The sequence below is a fragment of the Leiobunum rupestre genome, chromosome 2 (assembly GCF_980474605.1).
Source record: "Leiobunum rupestre chromosome 2, qqLeiRupe1.1.hap1, whole genome shotgun sequence".
Taxonomy (NCBI): Eukaryota; Metazoa; Arthropoda; class Arachnida; order Opiliones; family Sclerosomatidae; genus Leiobunum; species Leiobunum rupestre.
The window spans coordinates 34,940,419-34,967,307 of record NC_143385.1 but is presented as its reverse complement, the minus strand read 5'-3'; the positions used below and the strand labels follow the sequence as shown (position 1 = coordinate 34,967,307).

The following is a 26,889-nucleotide window of genomic DNA, read 5'->3' as shown; positions in this document are numbered from 1 at the left end:
CTATATTATCATGGGTCAACTTGTGCATGTCATTCCTGATCTAAAGCAACATTTTCAAGCTAACAATAAGGGAGTAAAAATATTTAAAAACTGGGGTGAATATCAACACACCAACATATGTCAATTTTCTTTAATTTATTTTTTTGGGTACTTTAGACGATACTAAACATTTCTGTGTAGAAAGTATTTGCGGAAATGATAATTCTCTGAGATATTAATTTTTGAAAATTAACCAATATTAACATTGTCTAGTGTTTCTTTTCCATATTGTGCAATATTGGGCAGGGACAAAGTATTTACTTGGTAATATATCCCCTAGGGTCACGATGCTAGACGACCCATCATGATTAACAAGAATGGCAACAATTTTCATTTTATGCTGGCAATTATAGGAAAGATAATATAGACCTTGTACCCTAATTAATACAAATTAGTGTTGCCCATAATCAATAGCATTTACCCACTTCCTGCCCAGGGTTAAGCCAGAAGAGTGATTAGAATAGAAGAATATCACTGCTTTTATTTTTTATTGAATTTTGCCACTAGATGTTTTCCCACACAGTTTTTAACAGAAAAACCCGAGGTGGGAAAAACCGCTGAAAAACAATTTGTTTTTCCAATCTTGGCAAAACTGCGCCAACCCTGTTCCTGTCAAATTGTTTAAAAACAGTTGCTCCATGGTAACCGACTATAGATAGAACCCTACAGCAACTGTTGGAGTCAAATTTTTCAGAGGTCACGTGCTAGAAGTAAGCAATTGCTTTGTTACAAAACCATCAATCGGAAAACTCTGAATCCGAATCTAGAGCATGGATTTGAGAAAGCAGTATTTTTTAACTAGTACCGGAGAGCTTGAAAAAGAGACTTGAGTACCAACTAAATACACTTCTCTAAGGAGTTTAAACTAAAATCACAAGTAAACATAATACAGCTTTCAAACAAAATTAAACTTTGTTGATTCCAATTTCTAAGGTCAAAATTTACAGTGTTAAATTTAGCATAAATCAATCTGAATAAAATTATTATTTATAATATAAAAGTTTGAGAAACCTTTACAGAGTTAAATTGTGTTCAACCAAGTAAGAGTCTATTCAATATCAGTTGGAGTCAGCAATAGAGAAAGAAATCTGGAACGAGAGAAAGCCTGCCGCTTCCCGAATCGACACAGTGCCTAATAACAAGAATGGGTGACCTGAAACTGATGTTTATAACTATCAGAACTCAGTCCAATTAAAAGGATGTAATTCCAGTAAAATATTTCATTTTTAATTACATATGTTGTACACCTATAACCCCAATTTCATTGCCACTGAAAAGGTCGCCATGCAGTGGTAGTCAATAATTTAATATTCAAATGCATTAGACAGCTCATACAGGTTTGGTTATTGTAAGTGTATGTAGTTGGTACTCCAAGAATAAATTGATAGGATAAAAAATATGGTTACTATAGTCAGAATTTAGTTAATTTTTTTTAACTTATGGGGGATCTTTAGAAGATACCGATTTTATCAGGTAAATACAAGACAAGCATTTCCAGTGGTCTGTTTATAAATTCCTGGAAATACTTAAATTTCAGATGATATTAACACAATCGTTAACTAAACAATAATAAATATAAATTTTAGGATTAATACACCAGTAAAACAACAAGATAGAAGCCAAGAAAGGAAACGCCATTTTTAAAATTGCTATTATTTAAATATAAAAATTCTTTAGTAAAACATTAAATAGTAAGACTAATTTAAAAATGTTACGTTCTTTGTTACACCAAAAGTATTGACTATTTATTAGGATAATTAAAATTTACGATTGTCTTCCATAAGTGACTCCTAAACTATTTTGTTGGAGATTCAAGAGAAACTCTCTGTAAAAGAAAAATGTTGTAAATTATAAATTAGATTAAATCAAAAAAATTATAAATAATTGGACAAAGTATTCGTGTTAAAAAGTTTGAAAGTTAAATAATTTGTAGTCCATAAAAAAGCAAATTTAAATATGTAATAGGAATCCATAACTCGACCTAAGAATGATTATCACAGAAAATTTCTGTCTTGATCTGGTGGAGTTTTTTCTGATGTGAAAACAAACGTTTATTGTTCTAAGCCACAATTATTAAAGGGAAAAAGTTTAAGAAACTACGGAGATAAAATTTAAGGTGAGGAACACAAGCTACCAACAGCCACTCTTTGTAAAACCAAAGGCGCAAAAAGCATTACAAACCTAAAAATCTTATTTGAAATATTGATTCAAACGTGAAACTACTGTAAATTTATTCAAATAATCTAATAAAACAATTGGTGTTAAATGAACGATGGCATTTTGTAAAGCTTTAGTGCTATTATGAGGCAGAACACAAATGGTAGGGTTAATGGTAGGAGTTTGTTTGTAATAGTTTTTGCAATCAAGTGATTATTTATTCCACCATTTTTTAACAAGTATCATTTTCAAACCAACATGGCTATTGGTTTATTTATATTTAAAACCATAATGACAATGAAAAGTTTATCAAAAACAGAGTTTTGAAAACACTTAACAGCCGCACCATGAGGTTGGAATGGTGTGAGATATGGGACAAAACTGTGTCGCAACTGGGGATAGGACAGGATAAACATTCCTATGTTAAGATATGAATTTTTGTTAATGCGTATATGCAAAGATTTAAACCATTAATTTGGCATTTCATGCGCTACTCTTTGAAAAATCATTCAAGACTTGAGATAAAGGCCACAGATATAAAAATGACAGAATGATAAGAGCAAGCGGATATCATAACTTACCCTAGTTCCTCATTCCTAGATAATTTTTCTGATTTTAAACTAGAAACCGAATGACTAACAAAACTGGATGACGAATCAGAGAAGTGTCTTTCAGCATCTTCATTCGCATTTGTTTCTCTAGTTGAATCTTCTATCATTTTCGTCACTCTTTGCAAATGTCTGTCAATGGGAAAATTAGCGGCCTCGCTACTCATAACACCATGATCATTATCGATTTTTGATTTAGAATCTTTTGCAATCTGAACTGTAACATTCATGAGTTCTTCCAATGACATCTAAATTGAAAAACCATTAGAAAAGTTGATGGTACGGTAAGACATAACGCTCTAAAGTACCTCTTTTGTATATTTTTTGGTTGATGGTTTCAGGTGTGAGAAATTATAGCTTTTGATAAACTCTTTAGCCGCTTGAAATGTCACCAGGCTAAAACTAGAAAATTTCCAAATGCATTTACAATTAGTATTGCACAAATGGAATTTAGTTTAAGAAAAGATAGACAGGTTAAGCCATGGACAAAAACGTGCAGGGAAAACTTGTAAGGATGTAAAATTCTAACAATCAATGCTTCATACACGTATTTACTAGATCAGGAATGAAACCACATTAACTTACAATATTTGGGCGCAACTATAACTCTGAGTTCCCCCTACACGTTTTGTAGGGGTGGCTTAGCTTAACCAGTCAATATTGTGTTCTTGCTCATAGCACCGTAGCTAAGCTCTGCCTTGAAACGGCTGCCATGACCTTATCTTAAGTAGCAGATCACAACACAATCCTGCTAAATATGGCTGTCATTGCGTGACCACCATGAGAGTCTTAACGTCATCGCCCAACAACATGCTTTACCATGGCAACAAGCAAAGGCCACACACTAGAGCAAGCTATGAATTAAAAACTTCTGTTATTTCATACCTTTCCTTATCTCTATGTGGGGTATTCCCTGAGAAATTTTGCACATAATACAGGTTACTTTCTAAATTTTGAATCCTAGCTTGAACTATTACAATTACTAACAAAGGAATTAAGTCGTCAGATGTCAATGTTGGAATACCTGTTAAAAAAGTATAAAGTATATTAAAATTCTCACTTTAAACGAAACGAATTCTTTTAAAGTAAGCTTCCAATCTAAACTTCTCATACACAAAAACATTTTTCTCAACCTACTGTCTCCCAAATACTTATTTAATTAACAAAGTTTATACTTAAGGAGAATGACTATGATGAAGCGATCCATGAGTATCATGGCCAAATTTTATGGCAGCCAGAGAGGGGAAGGAAAACACTAACCTGCATCCACTTCAGTGGCCTAATTAGATGTAAGTATGATACCAGGCTGATTTTATTTTTTTAGGGGAAAGAGCTTACTTTCTGAGAAGGAGGGGGATTTAGAGAAACGCTAGAAAAGTAGTTAATCTCCTTAATTATAAATAAATACATTTTAGATTTAACTATTGAAGCTTGTGTTCTTTCCTTACTGAATTCAATCAATAATCAATAATGATCAGCTATAGGCACCACCTTGGGCCTAAGTCATCAAGCTACTTTTAAAGCCATTAATCCAGGTGGCCGGGCTACAATGTGTAGGAGGGTGGTGGCAAGCCCTTCATGCCACTTGAGCCAACAGCTCCCTACACTAACTATTACTATTATTATAATTATACATTATAAGTGCCAGAGTTTAAAAAAATTGTCCTGTAACACATATGGCCTTTTCAAAACCGACAATACACATTTTAGTCTCAGTTCAACATGAAGCTGGACTTACAAAAAAAATCTTAATTGAATTAAAACAGGGTTTCGAGATTGCCATTGATGCCCGTGGTAATATTGTAACAGATTAAATGCCTCGAATTGAAACTTACTCTATTGCACTAATAAATTGTTTAAGTACTATATAAAACTTAACTTACGGGAATGATCAATTCTTTTAACTGAGTTATCAGACTCTTTCAAAGAACTATAAATGTCTTCGGGTATAAGTTCCTTTGAATCAAATTCCATATTTATTAGCAAAATATTATATTTTATTATGAAAAAGAAAATCAATACCAGAGCATGTTGAAAGCACTGAAGCTTTTCCGCTGGAGAGTTTTTACCATTAAGTGATGCCAATTCAACAACCTTAAATGTTAAATATAAAGATAACATTAATCTAAAAATGTAAATGTTAGCATAAGTAACATAAACATTGTAATGGGGGCCTTGACTACGGTATTGAAAACCACGGAGCTATTTTCAGGGGGACCTCTGGCCACGTGGCTATCCAGTTTTGGCGGGAATGATCCCATACAAGAGGAGATGGTGGACACATGTGGGTGGCAGACCATTTTCGACGCTCTAACTCAAGAGACGTTCTATTTATATGCTCTCTCATTGTACGTTAAATATAGTTATTTAGAAATAAAAGCCTGTGCGATCCATTAAAACCAGTTTTTATAAATTTGTACCCCTACATCCCACATGCACTTGCAACATGAGTAATATTAAAAGGACCAAAAATTGCTTTGCACATGTTTAAACATAGCTGCTCCTTGTGATTTTTTCACAGTTGCACACTTTTTGTTAGGCAAATATTTTCCTATAGAAATCGGAAAAAGTGTTTCGCACTTGCTAAAGAGATTCAGTGCTTGGTGAATCCCTTATGGTCACCACCAGCCGTGGTTGCCCGCAAGGTGGAGTTCTATCTGCTGTGGTGCCTGGTTGTGGATGAACTTTTGGTGAGGCTAAACAGGGATGGGTGCCGCTGCTTCGGCTATGCCGACGATATCGCCATCATCTTTACGGGAAAATTCCCCAACACTATTAGCGATTTTGTAAGAAGGGCTCTTGCATCAGTGGAAAACTGGTGCAGGGAAGTTATGGTTAATCCTAATAAAACAGTTCTTGCTCCTTTTACTCGTAAAAGGTTGCCAAACTCTTTTAATGATATCTCCTTATTTGGGACTATTTTGAGCGAAAGCACGGAGGTAAAGTACCTTGGTGTTATTCTTGACAACAAATTAACGTGGAAGCCTCACCTTGACTCTATAGTTAAGAAGGCTAAGATGTTACTTTGGAGAACCAGAAGTGCAGTTAGCAGGTCATAGGGACTTAGCCCTAAAGTGGTCTTCTGGCTGCAAACCATGATCACCATTGCTCTCTAATGCTGCAGTGGTCTGGTAGCCTAAAGTCCGAATTAAGACTGTGCAGAGTGATCTGCGCACCCTACAAAGGCTGGCTTGTGTCAGCATCACAGGAGCTATGAGAACAGCTCCAAGTGCTTCTCTAGAAACTCTCCTGAACATTCTTTCTCTTCATCTTTTTATAGAGGAAGCTGCTGCTATGGGAGCCTATAGGCTCAACCAGAATGGTTGGTGGAAGGCGAATATTTGGGATAATAGCCACACCAAGATCTATCGGGAAATTTCATGTCAGTTACCTGTCTACCTAATGGGTTTTGATATGATGGCTACGAAGCTAGATTTTAGTAAGTCTTTCAATACTTATTTTCCAAGCTGTACGGAGTTGGCCAACCATAGTACCCTCGGGGCCAGAGGAGAAATCGTCTGGTTTACCGATGGGTCTAAGACCCACTCTGGCACTGGTTCGGGGATGTATTGTCTTACTAGCAATCTCAGCTTCTTTGAAAGCCTTGGTGTTTATGCTAGTGTTTTTCAGGCGGAAATTGCCGCTATCTGCTTCTGTGTTGACTTTTGTCTTAAAATAAAGCTTCATGGCAAGGTTATCCAAATTTATTCGGATAGTCAGGCAGCCCTCAAGGCTCTCAACCAGTTTCAGGTCTCTTCAAAACTGGTTTATAGCTGATTGAATCTCCTCTCGGAGCTAGGCACCAACAGTAAAGTTCAGCTCTATTGGGTTCCTGGCCATCGGGGGTACTATGGTAATGAGAAAGCCGATGTCTTAGCCAAGAAGAGGGGCAGAGGCTGGGTTCTTTGGTCCTGAACCTGCCATTCATATCCCCTCTAGCATAGTTCGCGGCCTTATCTCTAACTTCATGACTGACCGTCAACTCAAGCTTTGGCTAAAGAGCTTATCTCGGGGCCCCTCTAGGCAGAGAGCTGAGGAGTTACTCTCACTTTCCAAATCTAATGTCAGGTTGGTCGTTGGCCTACTAACAGGTCACTGTCTACTTAACAGACATCTTTACCTGATTGGAATCAGTGTTGATCCTATCTGTAGGGCATGTCAGGCTGAGGAGGAAACCGCCTCTCATGTGCTTTGTAGGTGCGATTACTACGCGGCCCAAAGATTTGAGCATCTCGGTATGCATCAGCTGGAAGCTTCTGATTTCTATAATATGCCGGCCAAAAGGATTCTCCGTTTTGTGTCGGATATCGGGCTTTTTAAGTCTTAAGGTTCGGGGTTGCACAATGGACCTCTGGTCGAAGTGCGCGAACGGGCATGTCCTAAGCCCTTCACCCCTTTCACTAATAATGATAATAATAATAATTCAGTGGCACTCAATTAAAAATCCCCATCCAAGCTCCATAGTTTTTGAAATTATAATTGAGTTTATCAACATGCAACCCACATTTTCCAACTATTTACTAATTATTGTACTAATTATACACAGGCAAAGAAGGTGGAAGTAAGAAAATAAAGTGTGAGCAAGGCTAAAAGTGTCATGCTTATAGTTATTATATTAATTATGATACTAATAATCTTAATAAAAGTCAAACTGTAAAAGAACTCTTTAACATAAAGTAAGGTAGCCTTCTGAAGCACATTTACTGAATTATTGAAAAATTAATAAATGGTAAAATGATTTAATGGTAAATGGTAACACTTATTTACCAACAACAATGAGCAATACCGGAGTCTTGGGGTTTAATTATGATACCTTCAAAGTATAACAACGCAACTTTAAAAGACAATAAGGTTTAATAATTTTCAGTTCATTTAACTGGTCCAATACATGTATACATGGATTAATATCATATTCCACAGTCAACTAGGTGCCTATTATTATTATAATTTCATGGCAACAATAAAGCCACCATCAATAACTTATGTTAAATTGTAAATGGCGCTACAGTCTCCATCATTAACTATTAATTAGGCCTAAATTTACCAATGTTCACATCATCAATTTGAAAATTATAAACCAATTTGGAGTTCCATCCATAACCTGGCTAATGGTTTTAAGTCGCAGTAACCGTTCAAAATCCAATTCCTGTGTGTTTTATTGTCTACATGGAATTACAACTCTATTTTCTAAAGCAATGAGACAGTAAATAAAATTCAAAACTCAATACATACTGCACTTGTGGTTGCACAACAGAACTCTTCTCTGATTCCAAGTTGATCACCCGTTAGACCATGATGATATAATTTAAGGATTCGATTAGATAAAAAATTGTCTTCTTCGGAAAACTTATCTCGAATAACGGAAAATACTCTGCAGTGAACTTGAATTAACACATAACTTTAGAAATAAACTTCTATGAGTACCTTATTTGATTAGATATTCACATAACAAAAATAAGCATACTTCTCAACAGCTTGTTTTAAAATTTGATTTGAATGTTGGTCATCAGTAGCAAAACTATTGCAGTCTTTAAATCCCTACAAAGGAAAAAAGATTGTTAGTAATTGGTAACTTTACCCTGATAAAATTGGGTCTTGCTAGGCTATATAATTCCTAGTGTACAAAATAAAACCTCTATACATGAGCAAATATCAGTTTTAGGGGTCAAACCGCTTATTAATTTTTCTTCTAGGCACATCAAATAACAAATTGTATAATAAAAACGGTCGGTAATTTGGTCAAATATTAATTGTAGAAATATTAAAGCCAATTATCTAAATAATAGCTCCAATACCAAATATTTGGCAATTTTGCAATAAAATTTTTTTCTTAACAAAGATTTGCAAACTTTTCTAAGCTCTAATCACATTGAATTTGGTAGTCCTTCATAATTTATAAAATACAAAAATACATATTTTACACACTTTAAGAACTTATCAATACCATTTTTTCTAGAAACATGGAAATACCAAATTATGCAACAAAAACCATAAATTTTAAACTCAAATTAAGGGAACAATTACAAGGCAAGGGGTTGTTTAGCGAATTTTTATGTAGAAACGTGCAATAACCTTAGGAGCAAGAGTGTAATAGCCACGACTATAAAATATTGGAATTAACTCCCCACTAGTTTAAAATCAATTCAATCTTTTAGTATCTATAAAAGTCAAATATATTTATATATGCAGGGCTTTGAATTGTCAACTTATAATTTATTATTTATGTAATGTAACTTAATTTAACTAACTGGACCTGGACCCTTTTGTAAACAAGTTAAACTTAAAAGGTGTTTCCAATAAAAAGCATTTTATTATTATTATTATTATTAACACATCATACTAGTAAATCGCAATGATTTTAGACACTTTTTATCTTAATTAAATTATTACTTTAATAAACCTATACCTTGAAATTTCTAACTTATTACAGACTTTTATACTAGATTTATTAAATTTATTTATGAACATTGGGGATCATAAATGTAATTAATAAATATTAAATATAAAACAATCAAGATAGTACCCAATAACTATGCTAGCGTACGTCACTATCATGTTGCACCAAACTTTTCTGTTATGGTTTTGGTTTTACTTTGTTGTTCTAGAATTTAAATGACATGGCATTATTTGGTAGGAGTCAAAAATGTGCTTAAGATTAAGAAACCTACTATTTATTCACAATGATTGATAAAATAAGCAAAATGGTAAAAAATCAACATTTCACAAACAGATAAATCGTTCATAGTTTTATTGTGAATGAAAAACTTGAAATAAATCGTATGTAATACTAATAAAATAAAATGTTTTTGGTTAGAACAATTAATGTAAAACTTTACCTCTGTTGCCCATGAAATAATGTCTTTAAGTTTGTTTGAAGCATCATGGAGATAGTTTGGCAATAACATGTAATTTTTATTGAATTTATAAATAGTTTTGTCAAGGTTTTCTAAGACTTTCGAATGAGACGGTACTGTTTGAAAAAAATTCTTGCACCTGTAACAATCAAAATTAATTTAAATGACTTAATTGTTTCATGAAAAATTTCAAAAATAGATGAAATTATTGGCATTTAAAGAAGATTTACCAAGCTTTAACCAGTATCATGGGTGTATATAGAATGAAAATCTTTCATGTTGAAAGCTGCGTAATAAATATATAGAGGCTAGCTGTTTTATAAAGTTTGGCTTTCTTCACCTCTCTTTGACGAGCATTAAATAGTGCCGCCCAAGTCCCGCCTGTAACCACAGAGACTCAGCAACCAGGTGATATAGTTTGTGATAACAGCGAATGTAAAAAATGAACTACGCAAGATATTTTTTAAGATTTCTACTGACTGGCTCTGTAAATAGGGTTCCAACAGTATTCTTATTAAAATAGAACAGCACTAATTTCATGGCAATTCAGATTGACAAGGAAATGAAAAAAAAACTATTTAGGAAAACTTAAATGTAATCTAAGTGTTTTTGTCTGAATGAACTAAAACCATCCAATAATTGGAAAAACTAGGCGCTTCCCCATTAAAAAACTTGAGTATGACAATTTTGTAAATGGAAAATTATTTCATTTGACAATTTGATTTTGTAAAACACTAATTGCATTTACGGTATCAATGGTTTTTCGAATGAAATAATGGAATAATAGTTTATAATCTAAATATTTGGCAGATATAAGAAAAAGGACTTACTGCTGGATTGTTAGAAAAGATTCCTCTCTGGATGATGTTGAAACTGAACAGTTTGGCATATACTTTTCTTTCTAAAATGAAGCCAAAACAAATTTTAAATTCTAAACTTACAATGGGGACAGTTATATTTATTTTTGAATTTTTGTGCCAACCATTTTCCCTCACAATACTGGTTGGAAAAATTGTTTATTAGCGCAGACCAAAAAGGAACAGATTAGAGAAAGTCTGAAAGACTACAAGAACCAGGGGCTAAAATAAGGATTTTTAGAACTGCCCAAATACAAACTGAACCCCCAAAACATAATTTCAATGAGGTAAAAAAGCGACAAATTCAGAATTTGTAGCAAATGAATATTTTAACAAAATTACTAGAGAAAAAAAAGGACTGTAAATAAATAACTTTGTTCATCAAAATTGGCTGCGTTTGTCGATATGTACCAGAAAGACCTGTCAACTGCGACATTTCCATGAATCAGGTAATTGCGATACATTCATGATAAATAGCGCTGCTCCAATCTGATTTTAGAATTGCAAATCTGAGTTTTAGAACTGCCCAAAACTGCCAGAACTGGCCACTATTTTAGGCTCTGACAAGATACATTGTCGGAATTGATTCTTCTGTCCTTTTTGATCACTAGTAAAGTAAATTATCTGGCAATAATAATAAGTAGTCAAGCTAATATACAAGGCACCACCACTACTGGCCCAAGTCATCTAGCGACCTTTAATGCCATTATTCCGGTGGCTTGGTTGTACGTATTGCTTGTTACAAAACCCATGGAAACAGAAATTATTTTATGTATCTACTAGACTGATACCGATTAATTGAAATATTTTTGTTAAAACAAACACTTACTTTGACAGCTGAATTAATTGGATGGTCAATGACGTAAAGTTTGAAAGGCTGATAATTCTATACAAGAAAAATTATTAGGAGTTTTATTGGTATGAAAAACTTATATTACGGGCAGATAACTGAGCTACATCTCGTGAATAAGTAACAAAAAAACACGTCATTAAAATGTTGGCCATCATTAAGAAACGTAATATTGAAGGCAGTGTAGTTTCACTGTTTTGGGAACTTTCAATGATCCACTCTGGTCATAAGATTCACAGGATCATAAGTAACATAACATAACGATCTTATATTTTTTACTATTTCCTTCCTTCACAGCAAAGGCAAAAATATAGAAATAGCACCGCTCTGCAGCGTTTTAGTGAACAATACTTACTTAAATGTAATTCTCATGCTCGCTTGAGGCCTAATTAGGTTAAGCTAAATTTGCTATTTATGTAACAAATGTGTAAACCCCAACTATTTAATTTAATGCCATCACAACGGGATTTGATAAATATTTAAACATTCAGCTTTCTTACTGACCAATCATTTTTAGAATATTTTTTAAATATTAAAGGGTAGTTTTAATTTCATTAAACAAAATTGCATCATTACCTAAACACTCAAAACCATAAATAGAAAATTACAGAAGTCGTCACGTTAAAAATTCTTTAAAGAAACAAAAGTAAATATTTACATGATTATAGCTCAATTCTTCGGACAATATTTTAATTTCACTTATTTCATTACCCAAGTTTCCTGCAAGGCACAAAAAAGTTATAGAAAAGGCACACTTGAAAAACCAATAAACCATAATCATCTCACCTGAGATTATTTTTATTTTATTTCCTTCAATTAGTAACGATTTATTATTATTCTTGTCAGTTGTGACAAATTGACTACAAATAAAATGAGACATGTTTAAAAAAATATCAATGTTTTCCATTAATAATTCGTACCTTTTTAAATATGGTGAAGGTTTTAATATATGAGAATCTAAAAAAAATTGGATAAAAATAAGTATAAAAATGGCTCAACATTCTGCAAATAGAATCACGGACGAGCTAACAACTCTGTCTATTACTGTCAGGATAATTTTCTCCGATTCTCACGTAAATGCTTCTGCAAAATAGTTTCAGCTGCACAAATATTTTAAGTAATTGCATCATTGGTATGGAAGCCCAGTGTCCAAAATTGTTGAAAATAATTGAGCCCAAGCATTTGTATCAGAAAAAATAAATAGTTATAAACAGAAAGTCTCGCATTAGCGGTATTCTGTACCTTTCCTTTGGTTTCCTTGAAATCTAAGGAGCAAACCCCCAATGCTTCCCACCCGTAGAGTAGATCACCTCTAAAGCATTTGAAAATTTTGTAAAAGTAGTGTTTCGCGATGTTAAACACCGTGGCGGGATTTCCTACGGGCTCCTTCGGTCGGCTGCTTAATTTTCAGTTCTGGATGGCTCGAAAAAAAAACCCCCAGCTCAATTGGCATTAATACCTAAAAACCAGGCAAGTCAATTTAATTTTAAGTTGTTTAAGACTGGAGTTCAGACTGAACTAGTTGAAAGGGAAAACAATGAAGACATTTGAAAAAAAGCAAAGCTTCAGAAGATGTAGATAAGTTAGACCTAGGCTTAGTGGCTGAATCTGTTGTTATCCTCCTCATATTTTTCTTTCAACTATGTAAATTAAGAAACGATATCTACAATAAGTTCCTTGTGAAAAAATCGTCTACAGCATATTTCTTAACAATAAATTCTGTAACTCTCCTAGAATTTTCCATTATTATAACACAACTAAAACATTAAGTTTTGGTACACACGTGCGCGTGGAGGCTGTGAACTTATAGATGCTAGCTATTTTGTGGAGAGCAACGTTTTTAAGACCAGTTTTCGCATGTACCTCGTGCAATGCCCTAAATTTGGTACGATCCGCGAAGGGGGTCGGCACCGCAGAAAGGGGATAAAGTAGTTTCTCAGATTACACAGCGCGAACTTGGTCTCCAATGCGAGACTTTCTGTTTATGTCTATTTATTTTTGGTATCAGTGAATTATTTAATACTATATTGTAACATTACGCAACTGGGCTTAAAATTATTGATTAAGCATAGCGTTACAGAAGCCCAGCACAGAAGGAAGGCCCTAAATTTCATAATCAGCAGGAGGGCAAAATCTAACAAAGCTCTGAAACTGCGTTTACAACATGTTTATAATAATTGAGAGAGAAACCAACTAGTATCAGAATTATAGAAATGAAACAAGTAGTGTACTACTTAGAATTTTCCCAAGGGGTAAGACACTCTGCGAACTATGTGTACACTGCCGTACCTTTGACAGTGCTAAATGGAACTCGCGAACTCTTGAAAATATGTACCTTTAACAGTGCTAAATGCACAAACTCTCGATTTTTCCTGCGCCATGTAATTTGGTTTGCCTTCCCCCTTTTGCGTGGATAGAATTAGTTCAGTAACGCGGTTACAATGATCACGTGACTTTCTCAGCAGCCACTAAGTACGTAAGAAAAGTAGTGGTGATGAATGGTTTTTTTAGCAGTCACCCGGAATTTAGAAAAGTCTTAGTAGGACTAGGAGATATGTTAGAACTTGGAAAAAGGTATGATATTTTTTTCTAATTTAGAGTTATTTTGTCAAGATATTAAATTAATATTAATCTTTTTATGTATATTATTAGGGAAATATGGTTGACAAACCCAAATTAGGCCCAACATTTTCTGTAGACTTAAGGCCCGTTCCAGAATCCAGAGACGAAAAAGTCTTGTTAAATAAGAATTCCTTTACCACTATTTTTTTTAATAATAAAACAAAAAGAAGAAAAAACGATCTTTTCGTTTTTATATATTTAAAATGTCACTTTTGGAGCAATTGTATAATAAATTAATCTTATTACAGGTCTTCAAAATAAAATGCAGTATTTGTTTTGGAAAGACGTCGGCGAGGGAAAAGAGGAGCGCTTCTTGTACCACTCAAAATAGAGCTAAAAGTGAGGAGCGACGATTTTACCACTAAAAAAAGAGGGAAAAGATAGGAGTGCTGATTTTACTGCTCAAAAATGCGTGAGCTGATATTAGTATAGCGAATGAGAGCTGTGAGTGAGCTGTGACTCTTTGATGAAAATGCCCAACACTGTTAATTTCCAAGTTCTAGATTATCATTTTCTTTATACTATATTTCAAAAATTTTAATAATTTCTTAACTTTAACATTTTCTAATACCTGATATATAGAAATAGTAAAAAGAAAATCTCACCAACAAATTGACCAGTTATTTTAACTCCTTTGATGCTAAGAGTATGAGGAATACAAATAACCCATTGCCTTGATTGAGCTTCATCAAACTTTACTCTGAATACAGTCTGAAATTAAATGAGAAAAAGGTTTTAAGTGTTTTTTTCAAACCAAAACAATTTTAGTTAAAAATGAAAATTGGTGACTGAGCTAGAGTCCATGAAACATCACCAAAGGCGTTTAACTTATCATCTAATATAACCATATTATTTTTAATACAGTTGAAAGCAAGTGTCGGCTCTACAGATGTCTCTATCGAAGAGATATGCTTAAGCTACATTTTAAACCCAAAGGCGGGATTAGCTTATTTTTAAATTTGTCACTAACTTAAATTTTAAAATTTTTTTACAATATATTTTATACACGATATATAATTTAGGTTAAAGTCCACTAACTTGTAAGTAGAGTCTGGGGTTGTAAAATGGACTTATGGTCGAAGTGTGCCATTGGGCCTATCACCCCTTTCAATAATAATAATGTCTAATTATAATACTCTAGAATGGTTCTCTGACGACATTATCATTTCACTATTTGGAATTTTTTCTTCTTTTGCCATTAATAGATGGCACCACGCTCTCCAGTAGTCGTTTTTTCCCTGCCATCTCTAATGTCAAGGGCCTTATCATAATCCGGTGGCAATGACAGAGCCGACAGTTGCTTTAAGCACCAAAGAAAAGCGATTTGCAAGTTCCGGTTGAAAAGTTTAATATCTAGAGATAATATTTGAGGTAAAATCAACAACCTATTTATTAATACTACGGGATAATCAACTATTGAAATGATTTGTGGGCATCATGGTCTAGTTTTCCACTTTAAATTTTTATTTATTTTACTGTTTTGTATTGTCCTGGTAACCACAATGTATAAGCTATGCCTCTGCAGTTGCCTGCAAAGTGAGTCAGTCTCTAGCACTAAGCAGTGGAAATACGGCTACAGTCACCTCCACATACCAATGGTCATAACGCTGGTGGTCATGGTAAGGGCCATTTAAGATGGCACCACCAAGTAATGAAACAATTTTAAGTACTCCTGCAAAACCTCTACTATTTAAGTAATAAATATAGTTACTATTCCAACTCATAGAGATTTTCCCAACATTAACACCGAGACCTTCACTTAAAAAATTGAAGAAATACCACACATCCGAACTTTCCCAATAATTGAACTACCAGCTATTAGATGCTGGCATAAACTCTATGTTTAAATAAATATATTTCAGTATTATAAGGCTTACTGGTAGAGTTGAATATCTTCTGCCGATGGAAGTAAAGGTTAAAAATGGGTGTCACATGTTTTTTTAAATATTTCCATCAGTATATATTTCCCGGTTAAACATCAGCTTTAACCATATGTCTGTGGTTTACTTTGAATTTGCACTTATTCACTAGTTATGTTGTCACTCGATGTAATATAAGAATGGGGTTTACAAGAGAGCGTAGCGAGAATGCGGCACTGTTAAGCCCCAATACTTAGTTTACAAGTCTGGTGGTTCAATAAACAAATTGTACTATAACTCTTGAAAAAAATACCCCAAAAGAAAAACCAATATGCCCGTGATCAGGACCCCCCAGCGTTTTTTTTTCCTGCTTAAGATCATGGTACCATACCTGCAAGGATCGAAAAAACGGATTTGCATCTAAATCTTCTGAATAGAACGCCATACTGTTGATGAAGCTGCATTAAAAGAATCCTTAGAAACAATACGAATATTCAACGATTTATCAAAATCGGACACTATCGACGACTTTCGTAATTGAGCATTTGAAACCTTTCCGATAAAAAATGTTGAAGCAGCCGATTTATTAGTAATTTCTTTTTATACGACGTCAGAATCAGGCCTGGAAATAAGCTCTACCAAAGTACTGGTCTCTTCAACCAAAATTAATTCGCGACCGAAAACTATAACTTCGACCCGTTTGGTTCGCCATTGAAACCTAGATAGGTAGCGGCTAATAGTTCTTCCTCATCGTTATTCGTAAAATTGACTTTATAAATAATGATACTTGCATTTTAAAAATAATTTTGGCATCGTTTGCTTATATTTTGATAAGTTTATTTAAGAAATCTTTTTATGACTTTTTAATTTGTCTGTAGCAGACCAAACGCTAGATCATAGCCGCTGCCTCGGAGAAGCTAGCACCGTAATGCCACCTAGACCAGGCTTGGAAATCAGTGGTGGTCACTGGGTCAAAGACCAGTTTATTAATTGCTCCGACCAGTTTTTTTATTCAAAAGCTAGGGTTATTATTATTATTATTAATTCAAAATTATCTATCGTATTATTAACCAACTGGTCTACGTGACCACTTAAATAATTCCAGAGTTGGGAGTCACTGGCCAAATAGACCAGTTTAGAAATAAACCTTACTTCCAAGACTGACCTAGTCGTTTCGATCGCGAATAGTTTAACCTAGGAGAAACAAACACAGCACCCCACACCAGGATAATGCAACTCGTCAAAAGTCGTGCATTTTCTTGTGTACAGTTTTCCTTGTTTAGACGCTTTAGTGCCTGCTGCCGTCAAAAGGGGAAAGTTCAGAAATTGTCTTTTCCCGCTACAGCTTAAAGGCTCTTCCAATTAAATTTGTACACAACACTGCGTTAGCGTGTTTAAAAGCTAGCTGCGTTCTCCTTGTTTGTTGCTCCTAGGTTTAACAGTTCCAATAATTTGCAATTGTCACGTTTGCCGCTTAAAGAGGGCGTAGCGATTTTTTGGGTCTCGAATAATAATTCTATAGCTGCTAACACAGTTTACCGCTTATGTCCTTCATTTTTCATTATTTCAGCTTCCTTATTTTTGGTCCCTCATTTACATTAGTCGGCTCTAAGTCGTCTGCTTCATGTTCATGTCGTCTTCAATTAATTATTGTACTGTGTATTTAATTTCGCTCTTTGGCTGCCATGGCTGGAGATGGTAAGACTTACTTGATCATCTTATATTTCAAATTTAACGCATTTTAAATTATATTTAGAAATATTTAGTAACGGTTTTTAACATTTTAGTCTTAAGCTGTCTAAATTGCAAAGGCTTAAGGTTGTAGGCGTTACCTGTGGGTGTGGCTAATACAGCTTTATACAAGATGGGACTTCCTTTGACAGAGGGGGAAGAAATAAACATAAGGTCTAGTTGGTAGATAGTAGGAAAGGTATTGGAGCAACTTTTCACCCTTCACATCATTGATCAATTTTAGAATAGTTCACTGGTAACAAAACTTTTCCTACAATGCCTTAGGCCAAATTGACCCCATATAAATAAATGAAACAGGGCATGAAAAGTGCTTTAACCCCCCCTACCATGGAAATTACGGTTTACCTGATTGTTTTGTGCCATTTCAGACTGACTGTGATTCCATCCAGAATCTCTCACAGTTTCGTTATACCTGAAAAGTAATTGTAGCCAAATAAAAATGGTTTAGCTCGTCAATAAAAAATTCAAGAACTATAGAAGTTCTACACATTGCCTCAATGTCTAGCAAAAAAATGGAAATAGGCCAATAGCATTATCCAAACACAAGTGTTTCATAGAGAATCCTTTTTTATCCTACGAATATGAAGGAAGAAACTTTCACCAACTTGTTAATATTTCTAATGTAACCTCTACCAACCTGATTTTCGAAGGGTTCACTCCACAATTATTCTAACTACCCACCTTGTTGAACATATCTTATCAAATAACAACTTAGGCCTTGTGTCCGGTGTCTTGTTAATTGACCTTTCAAAAGCCTTTGACACCGTCAATCATGAAAAATTACTACTAAAGTTACTGAAAATTGGCTGCTCCTGGAACACTGTCAAATGGTTTTATTCATATCTTTCAAATGGTAAACAATATGTCTCTATAAACAGCACTACTTCTTCTCAAAAAAATGTGAAACTCGGGGTGCCCCAGGGCAGTATACTTGGTCCGCTCTTATTCTCAGTATATGTAAATGACTTTCCCTCAGTCTTAAAACATACTAAACCATATCAATTCGCAGATGACACAGCAATGCTTACTGCAAACGAAAATTCTCAAATAATCATTCACGAACTTGACAATGAATACAAAATCTGTGTAAAATGGTTTAAAGATATTGACACGTCAATTAATGCTTGTAAATCGGAATTTATTCTCTTCAGTTCTAAAAACAAACTAACCTCAGTCGAAAATATAATTGAATTACCAACTTCCAAGATTAAACGAGTAAAGGAAGTAAAATATCTAGGCTACATCTTAGACGAAACTTTATCATGGAACCCACATATCGAAAATACCATAAACAAAATAAAATCACGAATTTGTATTTTACGTATTGTCAGAAGGTTTCTATCAACTGACATCCTCTTAATGTGGTATAAAGCCGCTGTACTCCCTGTATTTGATTATGGCGATATCCTATACGATACCTCATCTCAAGAAAGTTTAGCTCGACTACAAGTGCTTCAAAATATGATGGGGAAATTAATTTTGGGAGTAAAGAGAAGAACCTCGCCTAAATATGTCCGCACACTTTCGCTGATTTGCTTGAAACTAGAAGAAAAATTCACATGGCTTCTTTTATGTTTAAGTCATACCACGGAATACATCCCTCTTATATTAATGACATATTTAAGAAATTAAACACTATTCATTCACATAATACTAGAAGCTTGGAAAGAAATATCTTTATTCAAAGTCAAACCTCGAAAAATAGTAAAAATAGCATTGTTTACCATGGCTCAATCTTATGGAACGCCCTTCTGGCCGACCTAAAAAATTTACCAACAAAAAATTTTAAACTTTTTAAAAGAAATTGTACAAATTATCTGAAAACATTAGAAGTCTTTTGAAGTTTTTATTATTTTTATTTTTAGTCTATTTATTTATTTTTTATTGTTCTTTTGTTTTAATTTAACTCGAGGAACAATATGTAAACTAGCTTGTAGCTAATGTTGATATCCTCAATAAAGATGCTTTTATTATTATTATTATTATTATTATAAAGTTTACCAGGTTAATAACAAAACACCATCTGCTTGGAGGACCTCAAGCTCAGTCATGCCAAAATGTCAAAACACTTACATTTTTATTATACTACTAGCTTTAATACCCTGCTTAGCCCGGGGTCTAGTTTTAATAAATTAGATCTGATTTGTACGTAAGAAAGGTAAACGCTGTAGCAAAAAGTCCGGAACTGCTTAACAATCCGAACTAAAACCTCCCCTTCTGTGAAGTCCCTTTCTTTCACACTAACTGCCCTTCTAAGAATTTCACACTGCTCCGTTAAAAATGGGAAGCGAAGGGTCAGCGTGGGAGTTTGGGGCAGCCACAATCACCATCCCTGCTCCCTCCCTCCCTCCACCTTTATTTATGAATAGGAAAAAGCAAGGGTGACGTAGCACTGCCATTACTCTATATTATGTAAGCAGTTGAGACTAAATTTCATGAGTTACTGGAGGCCTACCACAGGCGCCCATTCCAAGATGGTGGGTATTTTGGTAGACCCCCCCCCCCCCCCCACACAATAAAATAAATCTTATAACTTGTATTCAGTTGCTCAAATTTTTTGGAAAATGGTGGCTGAAATGGTTTTGATGTATGCGAATGAGGTTTTTGGTGTTTAAAAATCGTCTTAGACTCTCTCGAATATGCCCAATATGAAGTGGGTAGATGCACTCTGTGTGCAAATTTGTCAATTGAAGGGGAAAAGGACTGGGGCCTCATAGTAGAGGTAGAAGTGAGCAGTAAGTTCAAGTACCTGGGATGTTTGAAGTTTATGGCCCCTCACAGGTTAACGCAGAAGGTTCACTTGGTCACTTGCAATATGAGCCATTTTAATTCTTGTTATTACTAAACAACTATTATTTTCTGTTCAAAATTGGAACATTCATTTCAAACCCGCTTCCATTAACAAGCTTGGTAATTATGTCACAGTTGGCCCTAGTGTACCGTGGTCCAGTAGCGTAGCCAGAAATTCGACAAGGGGGGGGTCGAAGTGTGTGAATGTTAAGAGGGGGTTTGAAAAGGGGTGGGAATTTAGTGCAGTCAAAGGTAGGCCCAAGGGGAGGGTCTGGACCCGCAAACCCCCCCTTGTCTACACCACTGCCGTGGTCTACTAAAAAGTTTTTTTTTTAATGGAAACGTATTATGGGAAATATAAGATTGACATTTATTTAAGGTCTGTAGAGTTATGTCATATTCTGAATTCATCCCAACACTTCTAAGTTAATTTTACTCTTTAGTCTGACAATCATCATTCCAGAAACAACCAACCTTAATTACTGAATTTTAAATTCTTTGAAAGTAAATGGTCATGGGGGAATTTCAATATTTGATGCCAATGCAGTTAGGTGAAAAGGCAGCCAAAGATGGTACTTGGGCATCATACCTCACGTTACCTATGACGTCAGTAGGCTTCCCATTGTTGTGAAAAGTACCATCCTAATAGGTATTTTTAGAGCCGATAGATGGCGGTGCAGTTATTCAAACTATAGCTTTTTGAAGTCATTCTCTTACTCTCCACTGCAATAGCTTAGTTTCTTGGACAAAATTCGTATTACCCTTTTGCAATTGTTAATGTAAATAACAAGATTATAAATTTTTTGCTTTCAGAGATCATAAAACTACAAAGGCACCTTTCATTACTCAGAGAAGAATATGTGAAATTACAAAACCGGTTGACTGAATCAGAAAAGAAATGTAGTGTTGCTCTAGCGCAGTTGGGGACCACGCAGGCAGATGATTCTTTCGTGGCTCGTTTGCTTATAACAGTAGCTAGCTTATTTGACAAAGAACTCTACAGGTAAAAAATTCTACTTTATTTCATACATTTCCCATCGCACTATAATTTTTCTTACATTGTACAATGTTTTTAATAAACATGTACAAACAGTCTTTAATAACCATGTACACACAATTTTTTTAATAACCATGTACAAACAATGTTTTTAATAACCATGTACAAACAATGTTTTTAATAACCATGTACAAACAATGTTTTTAATAACTATGTACAATGTTTTTAATAACCATGTACAAACAATGTTTTTAATAACCATGTACAAACAATGTTTTTAATAACCATGTACAAACAATGTTTTTAATAACCATGTACAATGTTTTTAATAACCATGTACAAACAATGTTTTTAATAACCATGTACAATGTTTTTAATAACCATGTACAAACAATGATTTTAATAACTATGAAGACTTGTAGGTATTTAGCGACATGTGATATTGCAATGAACCCTTAAGGTTTTTAAATTTTATTACAACACTTATTTTTAAAAAGATACTAACTCTCATGTTATATAACTCAAGCATTTTACTGATTTCTTGTGCAAAATTCCGAACAAAAATATTCACACATGTGACTAGATCCTTGGTTTCTGTAGTGAAAGTTCTCGTTACTATATTTTTTCTGTAAAACTTTGTTACTTTGGTAATTATAAGATATAAAACATTTGATATGAAAGAAATTTTATCAATAGTAATTGTTTTTATGATAAAATTAAAAGCACTGAAAATGTTCACTGAGAAATCAGGAATCAAACCCCTCTATGACTAACAAGCATGCTACCTCCAAGCCAAACATTGAACCCATGTGATCGGACATTCACTCTTAACAAAGGGATCAAAGGGTAATGATATTGGTTATAACCGTAGAAACTTTTAAATCACTGGTATTATTACATAACAAATATACATGTGTATGAGTATTCGGACTACTCTACCTTTTAATTACCATTTTTTCAATATTTAATTTTTAGCGATCTTAATGTCGCATTGGATGGTAGAACAATTCGAGCACATAGATTTGTGCTCTCAGCAAGGAGCAGTAATTGGGGAGTTCCAAACCTGGGTGATGTTGATAGACTAGACCTAACAGGCAAGTTGTAAAATGAAACTTAGAAATTGTTCTTTAATGTCAAAGATAATAGATTAAATAATTAATTTCCTAGATATTAATCAAGACATTGGACTGTGTCTGCTGAAATGGGTTTATACTGATCAGATTACATTAGACCGACCTGATACTGATATTCTACAACTGGTCAAATTAGCCAAACGATTTAAATTAGATAGTTTGATGGAAAGATGCGAAAAAGCTTTAATATCATCGGTTAATGTTTCCAATTGTGTTCGGTTCTATCAAACAGCGGATGAAATTGGAGCCGAAACTCTTAAATGCCATTCCTCAGAGCTAATTTCAAATCACTGGGTTAGCTATCTTCTTGGTTATTTACAATCTTTATCGAATGCCAGTTGATATTTTGATTATTATTAACACAAATAGGATGATTTTACATCGGAAGATTTTGCCCATATGGCAGCACCTCTTCTTTTCAAAATGTTCAAAAGCAAGACCGAGTACCCACTTCACACTGCTATCAGAACACAACGAGAAGATGTTGTGTTCTTGTTTCTCATTGAGTTTGATTCCCAGGTATGGTACCAGCATTATCAAAAGGATATTTTTTTCATAAAATTCCAGGACAGTGTCCAAAAGTGGAAAATATGGCTAATAGTGTTAGTACGGGGACCCTGACCCCGACGATCAAAAATTAAGTAATCGTTGGCAATTTTTCGGGTTAGGGTTTTTGTAGTTTTAAACTGTTTTACCCCACTAAAAATTAAAGATAGTGTAACCGATATGGATTCAGTAGACCTGGGATCGAGCTTAAATATTAACTACGTACTAAGTAATGACTAAAAGACAAAAAAAAGACTAGAAAAAAAGGTGTTTACTGTTCATTGCTTAACATCGATACATTACAGCGTTCTAAGGCTTAAGCCTACTTAAATAATATAAGATTAAGAAATTAAGTACTAGTTTAAAGTAATATTTGTTGCTTTAATAATTAATAATTACGAGAAACCATAAGGGCAAAAGTTCACTCACCAATGCATTTAGAGCTATGGCGACCGACCGGCGAAACAGACCCTACAATTAACCTCTGTACGTCGAGATAACGACGGCAAAACAATACTGGTCGAACTAATCGCTAACCAAGGACTAACGAGAGGGTTGTTCAGTGGAAGAACAACTACATTGGCTGGACTGGACTCTTGCAGTGGAGACTCTTCTCTCCACTCTGTATAGTTCGGCCCTCCTCCTTCTGCCGCCGAGGTATTTATATCTCCCGACTGACGATAACGCCCTCTGTCCGGTGCGTGGAGAAACGCATATAAAAAATAGTGACTTTTGCCCTATGCCCCTCACTAGGAACATAACGACGTAAGTTAAACAACATTGAGTTAATTGATAACCGCGGTCTTCACAGTTATACAAAAAGATAATATAAGTAGGAAATAGGATGTGGCAGGTTGTCAAGTGGGTAACGCTATTACCACACTTACCTTAGGCCTAATACTGTTGTAAACTAAGGAAGCGCAAAAATCCGTCTGTTACAATAGGTTCCTTCCCCCCCCCTTTTCTTGTGGGTGATTGTGGAATGAGTCAAATGACCTTCAAAATGTGTTGCTCATGCACGGTCTCTGACGTGGTTCTCGCTGTTCTAGAATTATCTCGGCTGCAGAATGGAGTACGTGGTATTATTTTTTTAATCTCTTTAATCGTGAAACAATGCCGAAGCAATCTGTGACTTGGGAACATTTACATAAAATATTTTCCCATCCCCGACCCCGACTTTATTTGTTCCCTGATGAGCACTACTGGTTAATAAATGAATATAGCATGTTAAAAGCTCAAAACAACTACTTTAAAGTAGAGTAGTAACATTACATTTCAAATTTCAATAATACAATAAAAAATAGTTCATAAAAAAGTGCAAGCCAGAACATGTCTTTAACCTGAATCTTGATCACTATTTACCACACTGGCCACTAAACTCATTATTGTTCTGGCTGAAAATTTCCACTATAGTTTCTATACTATTAGTAGCTTGTTCATTGTGTTCTTTGCAATGGTAACACATATAGGTTTGGCCATAACATTAAGACGCACGTGATTATTTTCACTTTTTATGATCTAAGCTAAACTTGGTGTGTAATTACCATTAATCCTTGTCTCAAATACCAGTTAACTTACCTTCTGTGCTCTTTTTAAACCATCTAAATACATAATTTAATGCAAAACTGGATCAATTGAGTGATAAACAAGGCAAATCCTACTAGATATTCAGTTTGAGAACTTATTGAGGTTTCTTAGATTAATTTTCTGGTAAGTCTATTTTCCGAGTGAGTGTCCTTCATTTTCGGCCCACAGCGTGGATTCTTAGCAACAGCAGCCAGCCAATGAATTTAAAAAAATATATGTATTACACTCGATTTTGTTTAATACCTGCCCATTTCTCCAGCTGCTTTCAGTGTGCAATGAATCCTACATTCCAAGTGAATACGCTATTGTTTCCATTTACTACTGATTTGTTTAATGTTGTCTGCCATGATTGGTGATATTCTTAATTTTTGCCTTAAATTATAATCAATTAAGTTTTAATACTCTAAGGAAAATTTTATTTATTTTAGCTGCCAGCCAAACTGAATGAAGTAGACAACCTGGGAGATTTACCTCTCGATCTTGCTTTGAAAATCAGACAAGAAAGTGTGGCTAAAACACTTGTGTCTCACAGAGCTAATCTTAATGTGACTGATCATGCTGGAAGAACACTACTTCACCGCGCAGTTGATCGAGGTATTTTAACCATGTATTAAAGGATATAGAACAGAATAACCTTTTTCTGATTTTTCTCAATTTTGCGTAAGAGTAAGATTCTGAGATGAAGAAATTGCTTTTTTTCACACTGAGGGGAATCTAGACAAAAAACTTCCAAAACTAATTTAACACAGAAAAATTTACAATATTTATATATAAAATGAATTTAAATGATTCCGATTGGGAATTTCAATATCTAGAACAAAATTTATTTATCCTATACTTTGGAAAATCAAAATATTCAATCACGCTATTACTAAGCTAATTCGCTACCATAGGCATAAGCACTCAAAGACTTACCACAATTGGTATAGACTTGTTAAGACTTTCTTATAATTGAGGCAACCCTTACCTTTAAGCGAGGATAAATGATAAACTTTCATTCTGAGGGTGGGAGTGCGTCTGGATTTATACAACCCAAGAAAAGTTATTTGTCTAGTATAGATTGGAACTTAATCACCATTGTAATGCAACTGTTGTGAAGTTGCAAGAGTCGGCGATATTTTAGTTGTGTGAAGTAAACAGAGCTATTTCGTTAGCATGATTATTTAGTCCATTTCAGGACTTTAGGACAAAGTTTTTTACTTACCATATTTTATTGTACAACCAAATCGTTCATTGTCCTCTCAACAGCACTTTGTAGTCCATGATCAAGAATTAAAATCATAAATGTCTTATGCTGTAACTAATGTTTGAAAAATTTTCCGCTGATATTTTACAGGTGATGAATTTTCTGCCACTTTCTTAACTGAACATGGTGCAGCTGTTGATGTGGCAACACCACTAGAAAGAGAGACAGTGCTTCATTCTCTTGCTGGCCTTAAAGGATGTGATGAATGTAAATCAGAACGAAGTGCAAGTGTGGGCAGAATAGCCAAAAGTCTCTTATCTCATGGTGCCAATCCTAATCTCCAGGATTCAAATGGAGAGTAAGCATTTTCTGCTAAACACTAATTCTTACAATTCATATTGTTTACATATCTTGTAACTTTTATAACCATAAATGTCGGTCAATTTTCTGTCTAGTCTCCTAAAATTATTTTAACAGCAGTCTTATGCTTTGGCCTCGCCCTCTAAAAAGAGAGTTGTGAAACTACCTGTGTTATTTATGAGGAGGCAAGGCATTTGAAATTATCCCTTCTAAAGTAATTTTCAAATAACTATAACTCTGCAATATATAGCTTAAAATGGCCAATATCTTCCAATATTCTTGGAGAAAAGAGCTACTACTGGAGGGGAAAATTGAATATGTGTAACACCGACCATTGGTTACTATATTCCAGGCATGAAAATTCAACAAACGCTCAGTGTTAGGGCTAGTTTGTAAGACTGTGGCGATTTCAAGCTACCATCAATGTTTAAACATTTCTGCAATTACTCCGTTCAGAGGTTTCAGGACTTTACAACGCACCAACCCAAAAACCAAGGGGCTACAAATCCATCCACTATTCCCATCTGGTAGTAGTTCATTCCTCCAAGGTCAAATCTCCAATTTTATGTTGAACTTCCTTTCTTAGACTCAAAAGCATAAAAATGTAAGTTGCCTACCTTAAATTTCCCAAGCTATTAAAGAGATGTATGGTGTCTACATATTAGACGCAGTGTGATTATATTGATCTGAAT

General features: G+C 34.5%; 2 protein-coding genes across 4 annotated transcripts in view; one reads left to right on the top strand and one right to left on the bottom strand.

Annotated features, from left to right (window-relative positions):
• Nucleotides 1–1,239: 1,239 nt before the first annotated feature.
• On the bottom strand, nucleotides 1,240–16,384 carry LOC149957430 (ankyrin repeat domain-containing protein 27-like). Of its 3 annotated transcripts, XR_016478482.1 has the most exons (17): nucleotides 16,238–16,384; nucleotides 14,593–14,698; nucleotides 12,286–12,322; nucleotides 12,152–12,225; nucleotides 12,024–12,085; nucleotides 11,345–11,401; nucleotides 10,489–10,559; nucleotides 9,641–9,797; nucleotides 8,269–8,342; nucleotides 8,037–8,202; nucleotides 4,827–4,898; nucleotides 4,688–4,760; nucleotides 3,690–3,828; nucleotides 3,113–3,206; nucleotides 2,779–3,052; nucleotides 2,021–2,107; nucleotides 1,240–1,864 (listed from the first exon to the last, which is right to left on the bottom strand). XR_016478482.1 is itself a non-coding variant. In XM_090165554.1 (16 exons), exons 1-16 carry the CDS (start codon nucleotides 16,289–16,291, stop codon nucleotides 1,804–1,806), a joined length of 1,572 nt encoding a protein of 523 aa, XP_090021680.1. In that variant the 5' UTR covers nucleotides 16,292–16,384; the 3' UTR covers nucleotides 1,240–1,803. The 3 variants fall into 3 exon arrangements, 2 of the variants coding, with proteins under 2 accessions (XP_090021680.1, XP_090021682.1); XM_090165554.1 differs by lacking the exon at nucleotides 2,021–2,107 and having other exon boundaries at nucleotides 2,778–3,052; XM_090165556.1 differs by lacking the exons at nucleotides 2,021–2,107; nucleotides 9,641–9,797 and having other exon boundaries at nucleotides 2,778–3,052; nucleotides 10,489–10,550; nucleotides 11,335–11,401.
• A 1,068-nt stretch (nucleotides 16,385–17,452) lies between these two features.
• The window catches only part of LOC149957429 (ankyrin repeat and FYVE domain-containing protein 1), a 28,261-nt gene continuing 18,824 nt past the window's right edge, over nucleotides 17,453–26,889 (top strand). The window contains exons 1-7 of the mRNA XM_090165553.1: nucleotides 17,453–17,544; nucleotides 21,202–21,391; nucleotides 22,361–22,479; nucleotides 22,553–22,812; nucleotides 22,888–23,037; nucleotides 25,080–25,245; nucleotides 25,988–26,195. Of these exons, the coding sequence (XP_090021679.1) occupies nucleotides 17,532–17,544; nucleotides 21,202–21,391; nucleotides 22,361–22,479; nucleotides 22,553–22,812; nucleotides 22,888–23,037; nucleotides 25,080–25,245; nucleotides 25,988–26,195 (1,106 nt within the window). The 5' untranslated portion in view covers nucleotides 17,453–17,531. The remainder of the gene's footprint in view (nucleotides 17,545–21,201; nucleotides 21,392–22,360; nucleotides 22,480–22,552; nucleotides 22,813–22,887; nucleotides 23,038–25,079; nucleotides 25,246–25,987; nucleotides 26,196–26,889) is intronic.